Source organism: Oncorhynchus clarkii, chromosome 15, assembly GCF_045791955.1.
Source record: "Oncorhynchus clarkii lewisi isolate Uvic-CL-2024 chromosome 15, UVic_Ocla_1.0, whole genome shotgun sequence".
Taxonomy (NCBI): Eukaryota; Metazoa; Chordata; class Actinopteri; order Salmoniformes; family Salmonidae; genus Oncorhynchus; species Oncorhynchus clarkii.
In genome coordinates, this window is record NC_092161.1 from 8401625 (window position 1) to 8417052 (window position 15428).

The window sequence follows — 15428 nt, forward strand, 5'->3', positions numbered from 1 at the left end:
GACTACAGGTAGAACAGACATCAAGATGCAGGCAGACTACAGGTAGAACAGACATCAAGATGCAGGTAGACTACAGGTTAAACAGACATCAAGATGCAGGCAGACTACAGGTAGAACAGACATCAAGATGCAGGTAGACTACAGGTTAAACAGACATCAAGATGCAGGCAGAACATGTTGAGCGTGACAACAATGTGTGCACCCAGAAGCGTTGCAGTTCTTGACACAAACCGGTGTGCCTGTCACCTACTAACATGATCCATTCAAAGGCACTTACATGTTCTGTCTTGCCCATTCGCTCTCTGAATGGCACAGGTACACAATCCATGTCTCAGCTATCTCAATGCTTGAGAATCCTTCTTTAACCTGTCTCCTCCCCTTCATCTACACTGATTGAAGTGGGTTTAAACAAGTGACATCAATACGGGATCATAGATTTCACCTGGATTCACCTGGTCAGTCTGTGTCTTGGAACGAGCAGTTGTTAATGTTTAGTGCACCTAGTGTATATCAAGCAGCATTTTCATACCAAGATAAAAGCATTGAATTACGTTGGTGCTGCATTTGGTGGGGTTCAGTGTTGTGCTATAAGAGGTAATGCCTTTGAAACACAAATAAAAAAAACTGATACAGTATTTTATAACAAACAAAATATTTACTCAGCTTTCGCATAGAGACATACAATTGTTACCACAATGTTTTCCATAATCAGACTGTTCATGTAACATGGCAGCAAATACTCCGGAGAGGACCTCAAACTAGGGTTAAATACTTTAAATAGACGTCACTGCAAACACTGTGAGAACTGAAGGACATCTGGAACAGAAACATTGAAAATACACTGTATCATCGTAAATTACAGCAGGACAAAATGTCAGACATTCATGCACATATCTATCAAGAGCCTGTGGACCATAGAGAACGTAAAGATAGCAGTAAATAAGGCCATACAGTAAACTCCTATTTCAGCAGCGATGGGAAAAGAAGAGGATCATAGAGAACGTAAAGATAGCAGTAAATAAGGCCATACAGTAAACTCCTATTTCAGCAGCGATGGGAAAAGAAGAGGATCATAGAGAACGTAAAGATAGCAGTAAATAAGGCCATACAGTAAACTCCTATTTCAGCAGCGATGGGAAAAGAAGAGGATCATAGAGAACGTAAAGATAGCAGTAAATAAGGCCATACAGTAAACTCCTATTTCAGCAGCGATCGGAAAAAAGAAAAAAGAGGAAGAAAGGATAAATAGAATCTATGACATTCTGTCCGTGTTCAAGTCACCTAAAGTGTTCTGGCCCAGAAAATACAAAAAAAGGGCAATTTCTTCAAGTAATGGCAACGTAATGACAGAGCAGTTCACTTTCGGGAGGAGGTGAGGAAAAACATGAACGAGGTTGTAAAGCAACAAGGTCCCTTTTTACATCACAAATGATGGCGCTTTGCCTTGGAAAGTTGCTGTTGTCATTTCTACGGCGTCCATATGAGGACTTGTGACATTTCACCTTCCGTGTCCTCTAGGAGTCGTCTTGGGTTTTGATGACGTGGAACAGAGTGACATTGAACAGCACCTGGTGTCCATTGTTCCAGCCATAGAGGTGCCTCTCCCTGGAGTTATAGGCCAGCATGGAGATGTGAAAGTACTGGTTGTGGAAAGGGATGTCTGTGTACTCATAGCTGGAGGTCTTGGTGGAGTACGCGTAGTAGACCTTAGCACCCGTCAGGTGAGAGTTGGTGATGTAGAGTGTTCCGCAGATCATAAAGGACTCCCCCGCATTCCGTCTGGAATATTCCGTGTTCCACGTCTTCCGGACTTCCAGGGTGTCCGGGTCCATCTGGGCGATGACGATATTTCCCGCGTTCTGATTGGTTGCGTACACTACCCACATGCCCAGTTCGTCGGCCATGACATCGATGTCAGAGTATCCTCCCCAGGAGTAAGGGTAGGTATTGTGGAAGCCGGCGTACTCCAGAGCCCGCTGAGCCAACACTCGACCCGTCTCAAAACTGTACTTGACGATGATGTTGCTCTGGTACTTGTTGTAATACAGGGACCCATTGTACGCCACGTGACCGGTTCCTTCCCATTTAAATGGGAGGTTGTAGGTTCGAGACACCACATTAGCTACAAAGTCGTCCATGGTCTTGTACTCACGTACAATTTTACTGTTGGTGTAGCTGTCCATGTACCAGACCTATGTCAAAGAAAGATGAATAGCAGGAATTAGTGGAAACCACAAGCTGATGTGTATTTAAACTGAACACTGACTGAGTTAACATGCAACATACATTTAAATATCTTTACGGAAAAGTGACTTTTTTCTCCATCTCTCTTATGAATATACAGTGGCTTGCGAACGTATTCACCCCCCTTGGCATTTTTCCTATTTTGTTGCCTTACAAACTGGAATTAAAATGTAATTTTAGGGGGATGAATACTTTTGCAAGGCACTGTACCTGAACCACTTCACAAGGCATTAGAAATCTAATACCTGAACGACTTCCCAAGGCATTATAAATCTAATACCTGAACCACTTCCCAGGGCATTATAAATCTAATACCTGAACGACTTCCAAAGGCATTATAAATCTAATACCTGAACCACTTCCCAAGGCATTATAAATCTAATACCTGAACCACTTCCCAAAGCCTTATAAATCTAATACCTGAACGACTTCCCAAAGCATTATAAATCTAATACCTGAACGACTTCCCAAGGCATTATAAATCTAATACCTGAACGACTTCCCAAGGCATTATAAATCTAATACCTGAACCACTTCCCAAGGCCTTATAAATATTATACCTGAACCAATTCCCAAGGCCTTATAAATCTAATACCTGAACGACTTCCCAAAGCATTATAAATCTAATACCTGAACGACTTCCCAAGGCATTATAAATCTAATACCTGAACGACTTCCCAAGGCATTATAAATCTAATACCTGAACGTCTTCCCAAGGCATTATAAATCTAATACCTGAACGACTTCCCAAGGCATTATAAATCTAATACCTGAACCACTTCCCAAGGCATTATAAATCTAATACCTGAACCATTTCACAAGGCCTTATTAATCCAAATAAATGATCCTCTGCATCAGAAAAGCTATTGATATTCCCATCTAGGAAGCCCCTAGAAGAAAACCAACTCCATGATATTAGGTCATGACAGTCTTTGATTATTGTTATGAATCCTTCCTTAGTAGTCCGGAAACAAAACAGAGATGTTGTTTAACACCCAGAGAGAGACACACCCGCAGACAGAGCTATCACCTCCCACCTCCTCCACTCCCATCCCATAACTCACCCTGTTGTTTCTCTGAGAGGCCTGTGGGTCAGTCATCCACGCTCCAAACCGGGTGCCAGATGTCTTTATTGTTACAGGTCCAGTGATTTTCATTAATTTCCCACATGCTGTTAATAAAGAAATGCAGTGATAAGACGTACTGTTTCTGCCTCCTCTTCATACTACATTTCTCAAGCCAATTTCATGCCTGCGCCACTGTGAGAGTTTTACCGAACAACGCTGTACATATTAAAAACCAGGCTTGGCGGAGACGAGCACACACTAAGCTCTAGGACTCAGGCAGTCATATCGGACTCAATTAATTGGCCATAGGTATTGACTGCATGTGCAAGCTGTTTGGCAATACTGCTTGTGGTATCCCACGTGGTATCGCAGAGTTTTATACGAGCACATGCATTTACAACCGATCACTCACTGGGTTTTGCCCACGCAGTCGATATTGATCTGGTTCTACTCACTGGGTTTTGCCCACGCAGTCGATATTGATCTGGTTCTACTCACTGGGTTTTGCCCACACAGTCGATATTGATCTGGGGGTTTTGCCCACACAGTCGATATTGATCTGGTTCTACTCACTGGGTTTTGCCCACGCAGTCGATATTGCCCACGCAGTCGATATTGATCTGGTTCTACTCACTGGGTTTTTCCCAGACAGTCGATATTGATCTGGTTCTACTCACTGGGTTTTGCCCACGCAGTCGATATTGATCTGGTTCTACTCACTGGGTTTTGCCCACGCAGTCGATATTGATCTGGTTCTACTCACTGGGTTTTGCCCACACAGTCGATATTGATCTGGTTCTACTCACTGGGTGTTGCCCACGCAGTCGATATTGATCTGGTTCTACTCACTGGGTGTTGCCCACGCAGTCGATATTGATCTGGTTCTACTCACTGGGTTTTGCCCACACAGTCGATATTGATCTGGTTCTACTCACTGGGTTTTGCCCACGCAGTCGATATTGATCTGGTTCTACTCACTGGGTTTTGCCCACGCAGTCGATATTGATCTGGTTCTACTCACTGGGTTTTGCCCACGCAGTCGATATTGATCTGGTTCTACTCACTGGGTTTTGCCCACGCAGTCGATATTGATCTGGTTCTACTCACTGGGTTTTGCCCACGCAGTCGATATTGATCTGGTTCTACTCACTGGGTTTTGCCCACGCAGTCGATATTGATCTGGTTCTACTCACTGGGTTTTGCCCACACAGTCGATATTGATCTGGTTCTACTCACTGGGTTTTTCCCACGCACAGTCGATATTTTTGATCGATATTGATCTGTTCTACTCACTGGGTTTTGCCCACGCAGTCGATATTGATCTGGTTCTACTCCCACTGGGTTTTGCCCACGCAGTCGATATTTTTTCCCAGATCTGGTTCTACTCACTGGGTTTTGCCCACACAGTCGATATTGATCTATTGATCTGTTCTACTCACTGGGTTTTGCCCACGCAGTCGATATTGATCTGGTTCTACTCACTGGGTTTTGTCCACGCAGTCGATATTGATCTGGTTCTACTCACTGGGTTTTGCCCACACAGTCGATATTGATCTGGTTCTACTCACTGAGTTTGCCCATGCAGTTGTGCAGCCTGCTGTCCAGTCTGAGGACCCTCTGGTAGAGCTCGTCATAGTCGTATGCCCCCATCTCCTCCTGAATAGCTGTGAGCACCATGGACAGGTTCCTGATCTCCTCTTTAAAGGAGGAGATGAGCTGGGCGTCTGTCTTGTACTGCTCCAACACAGGGATCAGAGGCTGCAGCTCATCCATCTTGTTCTTCAGCTCCTGAAGCAGACAACAGATGGACACAGACAGAAACAGAGAGAGGCACAGAGACAGGCACAGAGACGGGCACAGAGACGGGCACAGAGACGGGCACAGAGACAGAGGCGGGCACAGAGACAGAGGCGGGCACAGAGGCGGGCACAGAAGCGGGCACAGAGGCAGAGACGGAGGCGGGCACAGAGACAGAGGCGGGCACAGAGGCGGGCACAGAGGCGGGCACAGAGGCGGGCACAGAGGTGGGCACAGAGACAGGCGCAGAGACAGAAACAGACACAGAAACGGGCACAGAGACAGAGACAGGCACAGAGACAGAGACAGGCACAGAGACAGAGACAGGCACAGAGACAGAGGCGGGCACAGAGACAGAGACAGGCACAGAGACAGAGACAGGCACAGAGACAGAGACAGGCACAGAGACAGAGACGGGCACAGAGACAGAGACGGGCACAGAGACAGAGACGGGCACAGAGACAGAGACGGGCACAGACACAGAGACAGGCACAGAGACAGGCACAGAGACAGGCACAGAGACAGGCACAGAGACAGAGACGGGCACAGAGACAGAGACAGGCACAGAGACAGGCACAGAGACAGAGACAGGCACAGAGACAGAGACAGGCACATAGACAGAGACAGGCACAGAGACAGACATAGGCACGAGACAGAGACCGGCACAGACAGAAACAGACACAGAAACAGAGACAGGCACAGAGACAGGCACACAGACAGAGACAGGCCCACAGACAGACATAGGCACGAGACAAAGACACGCACAGAGACAGAGACCGTGACCGAAACAGGCACAGTGACAGTGTTAGTGACAGAGGCAGGCATAAAAACAGAGACAGGTCATAATGGAAGAAGAGAAGAGGCCATAATGGTAGAAGAGAGAAGAGAAGAGGCCATAATGGTAAAAGGAGAAGAGAGAAGAAGCCATAATGGTAGAAGAGAGAAAAGAATAGGCCATAATGGTAGAAGAGAGAAGAGAAGAGGCCATAATGGTAAAAGGAGAAGAGAGAAGAAGCCATAATGGTAGAAGAGAGAAGAGAAGAGGCCATAATGGTAAAAGGAGAAGAGAGAAGAAGCCATAATGGTAAAAGAGAGAAGAGAATAGGCCATGATGGTAGAACAGAAGAGAGGAGAAAAGGCCATCATGGCAGAAGAGAAGAGGCCATAATGGTAGAATGGAAGAGAAGAGGCTATAATGGTAGAATGGAAGAGAAGAGGCCATAATGGCAGAGGAGTAGAGAGAAGAAGCCATAATGGTAGAAGAGAAGAGAGAAGAGGCCATAATGGTAGAAGATAAGAGAGAAGAGGCCATAATGGCAGAGGAGTAGAGAGAAGAAGCCATAATGGTAGAAGAGAAGAGAGAAGAGGCCATAATGGTAGAAGAGAGAAGAGAAGTCCAAAATGGTAGAAGAGAAGAGAAGTCCATAATGGTAGAAGAGAAGAGAGAAGAGAAGTCCATAATGGTAGAAGAGAGGAAGCCATAATGGCAGAAGAGAAGAGAAAAGAGAAGAGGCCATAATGGTAGAAGAGAGAAGAGAAGTCCATAATGGTAGAAGAGAAGAGAGAAGAGAAGTCCATAATGGTAGAAGAGAAGAGAGAAGAGAAGTCCATAATGGTAGAAGAGAGGAAGCCATAATGGTAGAAGAGAAAATAGAAGAGGCCATAATGTTAGAAGAGATGAGAGAAGAGTCCACAATGGTAGAAGGAGAAGAGTGACGAGATGAGTGAAGAGACCATAATGGTAGAAGAGAGAAGAGACTATGCCATAATGGTAGAAGGAGAAGAGTGAAGAGAAGCGGCCATAATGACAGAAGTGAAGAGAAAGGAGAAGAGGCCATAATGGCAGAAGAGAAGAGGCCATAATGACAGAAGAGAAGAGAAAATAGACTTGGCCATAATGGTAGAAGGAGAGGAGAGAAGAGAAGAGGCCATAATGGTAGAAGAGAAGAGAAAAGAGACTTGGCCATAATGATAGAAGAGAAGAGGCCATAATGGTAGAAGAGAGAAGAGGCCATAATGGTAGAAGAGTCCATAATGGTAGGAGAGAAGAGGCCATAATGGTAGAAGAGAAGAGGCTATAATGGTAGGAGAGGAGAGAAGAGAAAAGGCCATAATGGTAGAAGGAGAGGAGAGAAGAGACTAGGTCATAATGGTAGAAGAGGCCATAATGGTAGAAGAGAAGAGGCCATAATGGTAGGAGAGGAGAGAAGAGAAGAGGCCATAATGGTAGGAGAGAAGAGGCCATAATGGTAGAAGGAGAGGAGAGAAGAGAAAAGGCCATCATGGTAGAAGAGAAGAGGCCATAATGACAGTAGAAGAGGAGGAGAGGAGAGAAGAGGCCATAATGGTAGAAGAGAAGAGGCCATAATGGTAGAAGGAGAGGAGAGAAGAGACTAGGTCATAATGGTAGAAGAGGCCATAATGGTAGGAGAGGAGAGAAGGGAAGAGGCCATAATGGTAGAAGAGAAGAGGCCATAATGGTAGAAGGAGAGGAGAGAAGAGAAAAGGCCATAATGGTAGAAGATAAGAGGCCATAATGGTAGAAGAGAGAAGAGGCCATAATGGTAGAAGAGAGAGAAAAGAGGCTACGCCTTAATGGTAGAAGAGAAGAGGAAATAATGGTAGAAGGAGAAGAGTGAAGAGAAGAAGCCATAATGGTAGAAGGAGAAGAGTGAAGAGAAGAAGCCATAATGGTAGAGGGAGAAGAGTGAAGAGAAAAGGCCATAATGGTAGTATAGAAAAGAGAAGAGGCCATAATTGTAGAAGAGAGAAGAGGCCATAATGGTAGAAGAGGCCATAATGGTAGGAGAGAAGAGGCCATAATGGTAGAAGAGAAGAGGCCATAATGGTAGGAGAGGAGAGAAGAGAAAAGGCCATAATGGTAGAAGGAGAGGAGAGAAGAGACTAGGTCATAATGGTAGAAGAGGCCATAATGGTAGAAGAGAAGAGGCCATAATGGTAGGAGAGGAGAGAAGAGAAGAGGCCATAATGGTAGGAGAGAAGAGGCCATAATGGTAGAAGGAGAGGAGAGAAGAGAAAAGGCCATCATGGTAGAAGAGAAGAGGCCATAATGGTAGAAGAGAGAAGAGGCCATAATGGTAGAAGAGTCCATAATGGTAGAAGAGACGAGAGAAGAGGCCATAATGACAGTAGAAGAGGAGGAGAGAAGAGAAGAGGCCATAATGGTAGAAGAGAAGAGGCCATAATGGTAGAAGGAGAGGAGAGAAGAGACTAGGTCATAATGGTAGAAGAGGCCATAATGGTAGGAGAGGAGAGAAGGGAAGAGGCCATAATGGTAGAAGAGAAGAGGCCATAATGGTAGAAGGAGAGGAGAGAAGAGAAAAGGCCATAATGGTAGAAGATAAGAGGCCATAATGGTAGAAGAGAGAAGAGGCCATAATGGTAGAAGAGAGAGAAAAGAGGCTACGCCTTAATGGTAGAAGAGAAGAGGAAATAATGGTAGAAGGAGAAGAGTGAAGAGAAGAAGCCATAATGGTAGAAGGAGAAGAGTGAAGAGAAGAAGCCATAATGGTAGAGGGAGAAGAGTGAAGAGAAAAGGCCATAATGGTAGTATAGAAAAGAGAAGAGGCCATAATTGTAGAAGACGAGGAGGCCTGTCTGCTCAGGTGACGTGGTCAAGAAAATCACCTGGGCCTATTTATAAACAATGTTCTATACTTTAATGTATACTAGTGCTGTAATGTTCTGTACATTAATGTATACTAGTGCTGTAATGTTCTGTACTTTAATGTATCCAAGTGCTGTAATGTTCTGTACTTTAATGTATCCTAGTGCTGTAATGTTCTGTACTGTAATGTATCCTAGTGCTGTAATGTATACTAGTGCTGTAATGTTCTGTACTTTAATGTATACTAGTGCTGTAATGTTCTGTACTTTAATGTATACTAGTGCTGTAATGTTCTGTACCTGGAAGTTCCTGGTTATAATGGTCTTCCTGTCGTCTTCTATCTGTCTGAGCGTGGTCTGGAGCCCTTTCATCTGATTCTCCATCTTCATGACGTACTGGAAGTCCCTCTGGGTCCGCAGGTTCAACACCTCAATGGACTGGGACATGTTCTGCACCTGGACCAGAGAATACAACTACCTCCAATATGTTCTGGACTACAGCAAACAGAAGCACATTCAATATGGTAGGTGTTGTGTTGATTCTATGGTAGGTGTTGTGTTGATTCTATGGTAGGTGATGTGTTGATTCCATGGTAGGTGTTGTGTTCATTCTATGGTAGGTGTTGTGTTGATTCTATGGTAGGTGTTGTCTTCATTCTATGGTAGGTGCTGTCTTGATTCTATGGTAGGTGTTGTGTTGATTCTATGGTAGGTGCTGTCTTGATTCTATGGTAGGTGCTGTCTTGATTCTATGGTAGGTGTTGTGTTGATTCTATGGTAGGTATTGTCTTGATTCTGTAGTAGGTGTTGAGTTGATTACACAGGGAAACCCAGCCCTGAGCTTCCCAGAGCCTACCAGATTAACTAAATACCTTCTATGCTCTCTTTGAGGCAAGCAACACTGAAACATGCATGAGAGCACCAGCTATTCCGGATGACTTTAAACCTTTAAACTTAGACCTTTAAACAGGTCAACACTCACAAGGCCACAGGGTCAGACGGATTACCAGGACACGTACTCAGAGCATGTGCTGACCAACTGGCAAGTGTCTTCACTGACATGTCAACCTCTCCCTGACCGACTCTGTGAAATATACATGTTTCAAGCAAACCACCACAGTCCCTGTGCGCCAAGAAAACCTGCCTAAATGACTAACGTCCCATGGCACTCACATCTAGAGCCATGAAGTGCTTTGAAAGTCTGGTCCTGGCTCACATCAACACCATCATCCCAGAAACCCTAGACTCACTACAATTCGCATACTGCCCCATCTCGATTGCACTCCACACTGTCCTTTCCCACCTGGTCAAAAGGAACACCTACGTAAGAATGCTGGTCTTTGACTAATACAGCTCATCACTAAGCTAAGGATCCTGGTACTAAACACCTCCCTTTGCAACCGGATCGTGGACTTCCTGACAGGCTGCACCCAGGTGGTAAGGGTAGGCAACAACACATCTGCCACGTTGATCCTCAACACGGGGGCACCTCAGGGGTGTGTCCTTAGTCCCCTCCAGTACTCCCTGTTCACGCACAAATGACTTCAACACCATCATTAAGTTTTGCCAATGACACAACAGTGGTAGGCATGATTCCCGACAACGATGAGACAGCCTACAGGGAGGAGGTCAGAGACCTGTCAGTGTGGAACCAGGACAACCTCTCTCTCAATGTGATCAAGACAAAAGAGCTCATCGGGGACTACAGGAGAACTCCCCCATTAACATCGAGCGGGCTGTAGTGTAGTGGGTCGAGAGCTTCAAGTTCATTGGCGTTCACATCACTAACACACCATCATGGGCCAAACACACCAACACAGTCGTGGCGAGGGCATGCCAATGCCTATTCCCCCTCAGGAGACTAAAAGGATTTGGCATGGATCCTCAGATACTCAAAAAGTTCTACAGCTGCACCATCGAGAGCATCTTGACTGGTTGCATCGCCACTTGGTATGGGAACTGCTCGGCATCCGAAGGTAGTACGTATGGCCCAGTGCATCACTGGGCACAAGCTTCTTGCCATCCAGGAACTCTCTATACCAGGCGGTACCGTATGACAAGTGGTACCAGAGCACCAATTATAGGTCCAAAATGGTCTTTAACAGCTTCTACCCCAAAGCCATTAAACTGCTAAAAAGTTAATCAAATCGCTACCCGGACAATTTTCATTGACCCCCTTTTTTGCATTGCTGCTACTCGCTGTTTATTATCTATGCACATTGACTCGGTACCGAAACCCCCTGTACATGTATATAGCCTCATTATTGTTCATTGATTGTGTAACTTTTTTTTCTTGCTTTAGTAAAAAAAAATGGAAAACAAATATTTACCAAATATTTTCTTACTTAAAATAGTTTTCTGAATTGTTGGTTAAGGGCTTGTAAAGTAAGGATTTCACAGTAAGGTGTTGTATTTGGCACAATTGACAAATCAAATGTTATTCTATTTGAGTCATGGGATTACCATTGAATGGAATTACACCCATTTTTCACCCCAGTCTACAAGACACTAGCAAAACCCAAGCCTACCTGTACTTGATGGTAAGAGCACACACTGTTGCCACTAGTGGATGGACAGATGTCCAATTCCAAAGTCAATCTCGAGTGATCTGCCTGAACTGACATAGGGGCTAATTGACTGACTATCAGGGAAAAACTGATGATGCACACAACATTTTGAAATTGCACCTAACGCTCAACAGTAAATTGAGAACCTGACTGAGTTACAAAAATTAAAATACAGTATATACTTATTTCATTTGGGGGGTTGGGGGCCCCCTAGCAGACACAGGGCCCTGGAACCGGCTCTGATAGAGAGAGTATGTACTGTATGTGTCTGTATTGCTTTGTGTGTGACCTTCTCCAGTAGCTGGCGGAGCTGTCTTCCCTTGGCGTCTCTGGAGCAGAGGTTCTGTTCAGGAGCCACCACCGTACAGATACACCGCCCGTCAGTATCCTGGGCTGAGCTGTACACCTGCCAACCCTCCTTAGGCCCGATGGTCTACACACACACACACACACACACACACACACACACACACACACACACACACACACACACACACACACACACACACACACACACACACACACACACACACACACACACACACACACACACACACACACACACACACACACAAACAAGAAAATATCAGTGAAGGTAATCAGTAATCTGGATAAATGACGTTGGATGACAGACAACATTTTTCAGTGTGAGCTGGTAGCTAGATAATCATATAGCTAGTGATAGAAAGTGATAGATACTACAAATGTTATAGTATACCGTGACTTGCAAAAGTATTCATCTCCCTTGGCGTTTTTCCTATTTTGTTGCATTACAACCTGTAATTTAAATTGAATTTGATTTGGATTTCATGTAATGGACAGACATAAAATAAACTGGTGAAGTGAACTGAAAAAATGTACTTGTTTCAAAATATTCAAAAAAATGTAAATCTGAAAAGTGGTGTGTGCAATATCACCCCCTTTACTATGAAGCCCCTAAATAAGATCTGGTGCAACCAATTACCTTCAGAAGTCACAGAATTAGTTAAATAAAGTCCACCTGTGTGCAATCTAAGTGTCACAATATCTGTCACATGATCTCAGTATATATACTGCACACCTGTTCTGGAAGGCCCCAGAGTCTGCAACACCACTAAGCAAGGGGCACCATGAAGACCAAAGAGCTCTCCAAACATGTCAGGGACAAAGTTGTAGAGAAGTACAGATCAGGGTTGGGTTATAAAAAATATCAGAAACTTTTAACATCCCACTGAGCACCATTAAATCCATTAATAAAAAATTGAAAGAATATGGCACCACAACAAACCTGCCAAGAGAAGGCCGCCCACCAAAACTCAACGACCGGGCAAGGAGGGCTTAATAAGAGGCAAGAAAGAAACCAAAGATAATCCTGAAGGAGCTGCAAAGCTCCACAGCGGAGATTGGAGTATCTGTCCATAGGACCACTTTAAGCCGTGCACTCCACAGAGCTGGGCTTTACGGTAAGAGTGGGCAGAAAAAAGCCTTTGCTTAAAGAAAAAAATAATTAAATATATTTAGTGTTCGCCAAAAGGCGTGTGGGAAACTCCCCAAACATATTGAAGAAGGTACTCTGGTCAGATGAGACTAAAACTGAGCTTTTTGGCCATCAAGGAAAATGCTATGTCTGGCGCAACCCCAACACCTCTCATCACCGTGAGAACACCATCCCCAATGTAAAGCATGGTGGTGGCAGCATCATGCTGTGGCAATGTTTTTCATCAGCAGGGACTGGGAAACTGGACTGGGAAATTGCAGGAATGATGGGATGGCGCTAAATACAGGGAAATTCTTGATGGAAACCTGTTTGTCTTCCAGAGATTTGAGACTGGGGCGGAGGTTCACCATCCAGCAGAACAATGACCCTAAGCATACTGCTAAGCAACACTCGAGTGGTTTAAGGGGTCTTGGAATGGCCTAGTCAAAGCCCAGACCTTAATCCAATTGAGAATCTGTGGTGTGATTGCTGTACACCAGCAGACCCATCTAACTTGAAGGAGCTGGAGCAGTTTTGCCTTGAAGAATGGGCAAAAATCTCAGTGGCTAGATGTGCCAAGCTTATAGAGACATACCCCAAGAGACTTGCAGCTGTAAGTGCTGCAAAAGGTGGCTCTACAAAGTATTGACTTTGGGGGGGGGGGGGGGGTGATTAGTTATGCACGCTCAAGTTTACTGTTTTTGGGGGTCTGGGGCTGTTTTTCATATTTCGGGCCCCTTAGTTCCAGTGAAGGGAAATCATAACGCTACAGCATAAAATGACATTCCTTTGTGATGAGACTCGACATTGAGCTCAGGGGCATCCTTTCCATTTATCATCCTTGAGATGTTTTTACAACTTGGAGTCCACCTGTGGCAAAGTCAATTGATTGAACATGATATGGAAAGGCACACACCTGTCTATACAAGGTCCCACAGTTGACAATGAATGAGCAAAAACCTAGCCATGAGGTCGAAGGAATTGTCCAAAGAGCCAGACCGGAGACAGGATTTTGTCGAGGCCCAGATCCTGAGGAATAATTTGTTTATTGCTGCATTGAAGGTCCCCAAGAATACAGTGTCCTCCTTCATTCTTAAATGGAAGAAGTTTGGAACCACCAAGACTCTTCCTAGAGCCGGCTGCCCGACCAAACTGAGCAATCAGGGGAGAAGGGCCTTGGTCAGGGAGGTGACCAAAACCCCCATGGTCACTCTAACAAAGCTCCAGAGTTCATCTGCGGAGATGGGCGAACCTTCCAGAAGGACAACCTGGCACCATCCCTACGGTGAAGTATGGTGGAGGCAGCATCATGCTGTGGGGATGTTTTTCAGCGGCAGGGACTGGGAGACTAGTCATGTTTGAGGGAAAGATGAACGGAGCAAAGAACAGAGAGATCCTTGATGAAATCCTGCTCCAGAGCGCTCAGAACCTCAGACTGGAGCGAAGGTTCACCTTCCAACAGGACAATGACCCTAAGCAGATACCCAAGACAATGTATTAGTGGCTTCGGGACAAGTCTCAGAATGTCCTTGAGTTGCTCAGCCAGAGCCCGGACTTTAACCCGATCAAACATCTCTGGAGAGAACTGAAAATAGCTATGCTACTCCATCCCCAAATACTGGTTTGCCAAGCTTGTAGCGTCATACCCAAGAAGACTCGAGGCTGTAATCGCTGTCTAAGGTGCTGGTGCATCAATAGACATATTTTTTTAAGGAATACAGGGAAACACATTGACATGTCTGTCTTATTTTTCTCCATTTCTTTAAACGTGCAGCTCTCAGAAAACCATCCCATTAAAACATTAATCATCGGTCTGTCACTTCAGAGATAGAGATAGTGGGGGAGAGATGGTGAGAGAGAGAGAGAGAGAGAGGTGAGAGAGATTGTGAGACAGAGGAGAGGAGAGGGAGAGAGAGAGGGGAGAGATTGTGAGAGGAGAGAAGGGAGAGAGAGGAGAGAAGAGAGAGAGGAGAGAGGAGAGAGGAGAGAGAGAGGATAGAGAGAGGAGAGGAGAGAAAGGAGAGAGAGGGTGAGAGGAGAGAGAGGGGAGAGAGAGGGAGTAGAGAGAGGAGAGAGGAGAGGAGAGGGGTGACAGAGAGGAGAGAGAGAGGAGAGGAGAGGAGAGAGAGAGGAGAGAGAGATGCGGGTGTGAAATAGACAACCCCAGATGCTTGTGCAGGGACTTAAACTGGTGCTGGTCCACTGGGAATGGGGCTGCAGCAGGGGTGGCTCCATGGCTCTAGTGAAAGGTATTTTGTGAGAATGATTAATGACCCTCCATTGGAGTGTATCTCTGTGTGAAACCAATGTAGTCTTGTATCAGATCCTCCTCTATATAACTTACAGAGATCTGGAACCATAGTGTACTGTGTATTGACTGCAGAGAGAGATTGTGTGAGACAGAAAATGCCCTAAAATTCTCAATGTTGCAATTCCTATTTTTTATTCTCTGTGCGTGGACCTTTTATGAACTGTGTCCTAACAGTGTTACTTTGATGTACTGGGCTATATTATGCAAGACACGTCCTGTAGCAGAGCTAACGTCAACAACTTACCGCCCACAGTAGAAACAAACTAACAGACAGTTCATAGTGGGGTTGAAGTTGTCTGAAGAGACGAATGATTAAGCAAAACACACACTCACAAAAATAAATGCACACGACATCAGGA

The 15428-nt window shown here is 45.0% G+C and overlaps 1 protein-coding gene across 1 annotated transcript in view; it reads right to left on the minus strand.

Annotated features, from left to right (window-relative positions):
* Window positions 1-1029: 1029 nt before the first annotated feature.
* The window catches only part of LOC139366667 (noelin-3-like), a 43947-nt gene continuing 29548 nt past the window's right edge, over window positions 1030-15428 (minus strand). The window contains exons 2-6 of the mRNA XM_071104347.1: window positions 11592-11735; window positions 9036-9191; window positions 4880-5099; window positions 3309-3415; window positions 1030-2192 (exon numbers count right to left, since the gene is read on the minus strand). Coding sequence (XP_070960448.1) covers window positions 1515-2192; window positions 3309-3415; window positions 4880-5099; window positions 9036-9191; window positions 11592-11735 — 1305 coding nt within the window. The 3' untranslated portion in view covers window positions 1030-1514. The remainder of the gene's footprint in view (window positions 2193-3308; window positions 3416-4879; window positions 5100-9035; window positions 9192-11591; window positions 11736-15428) is intronic.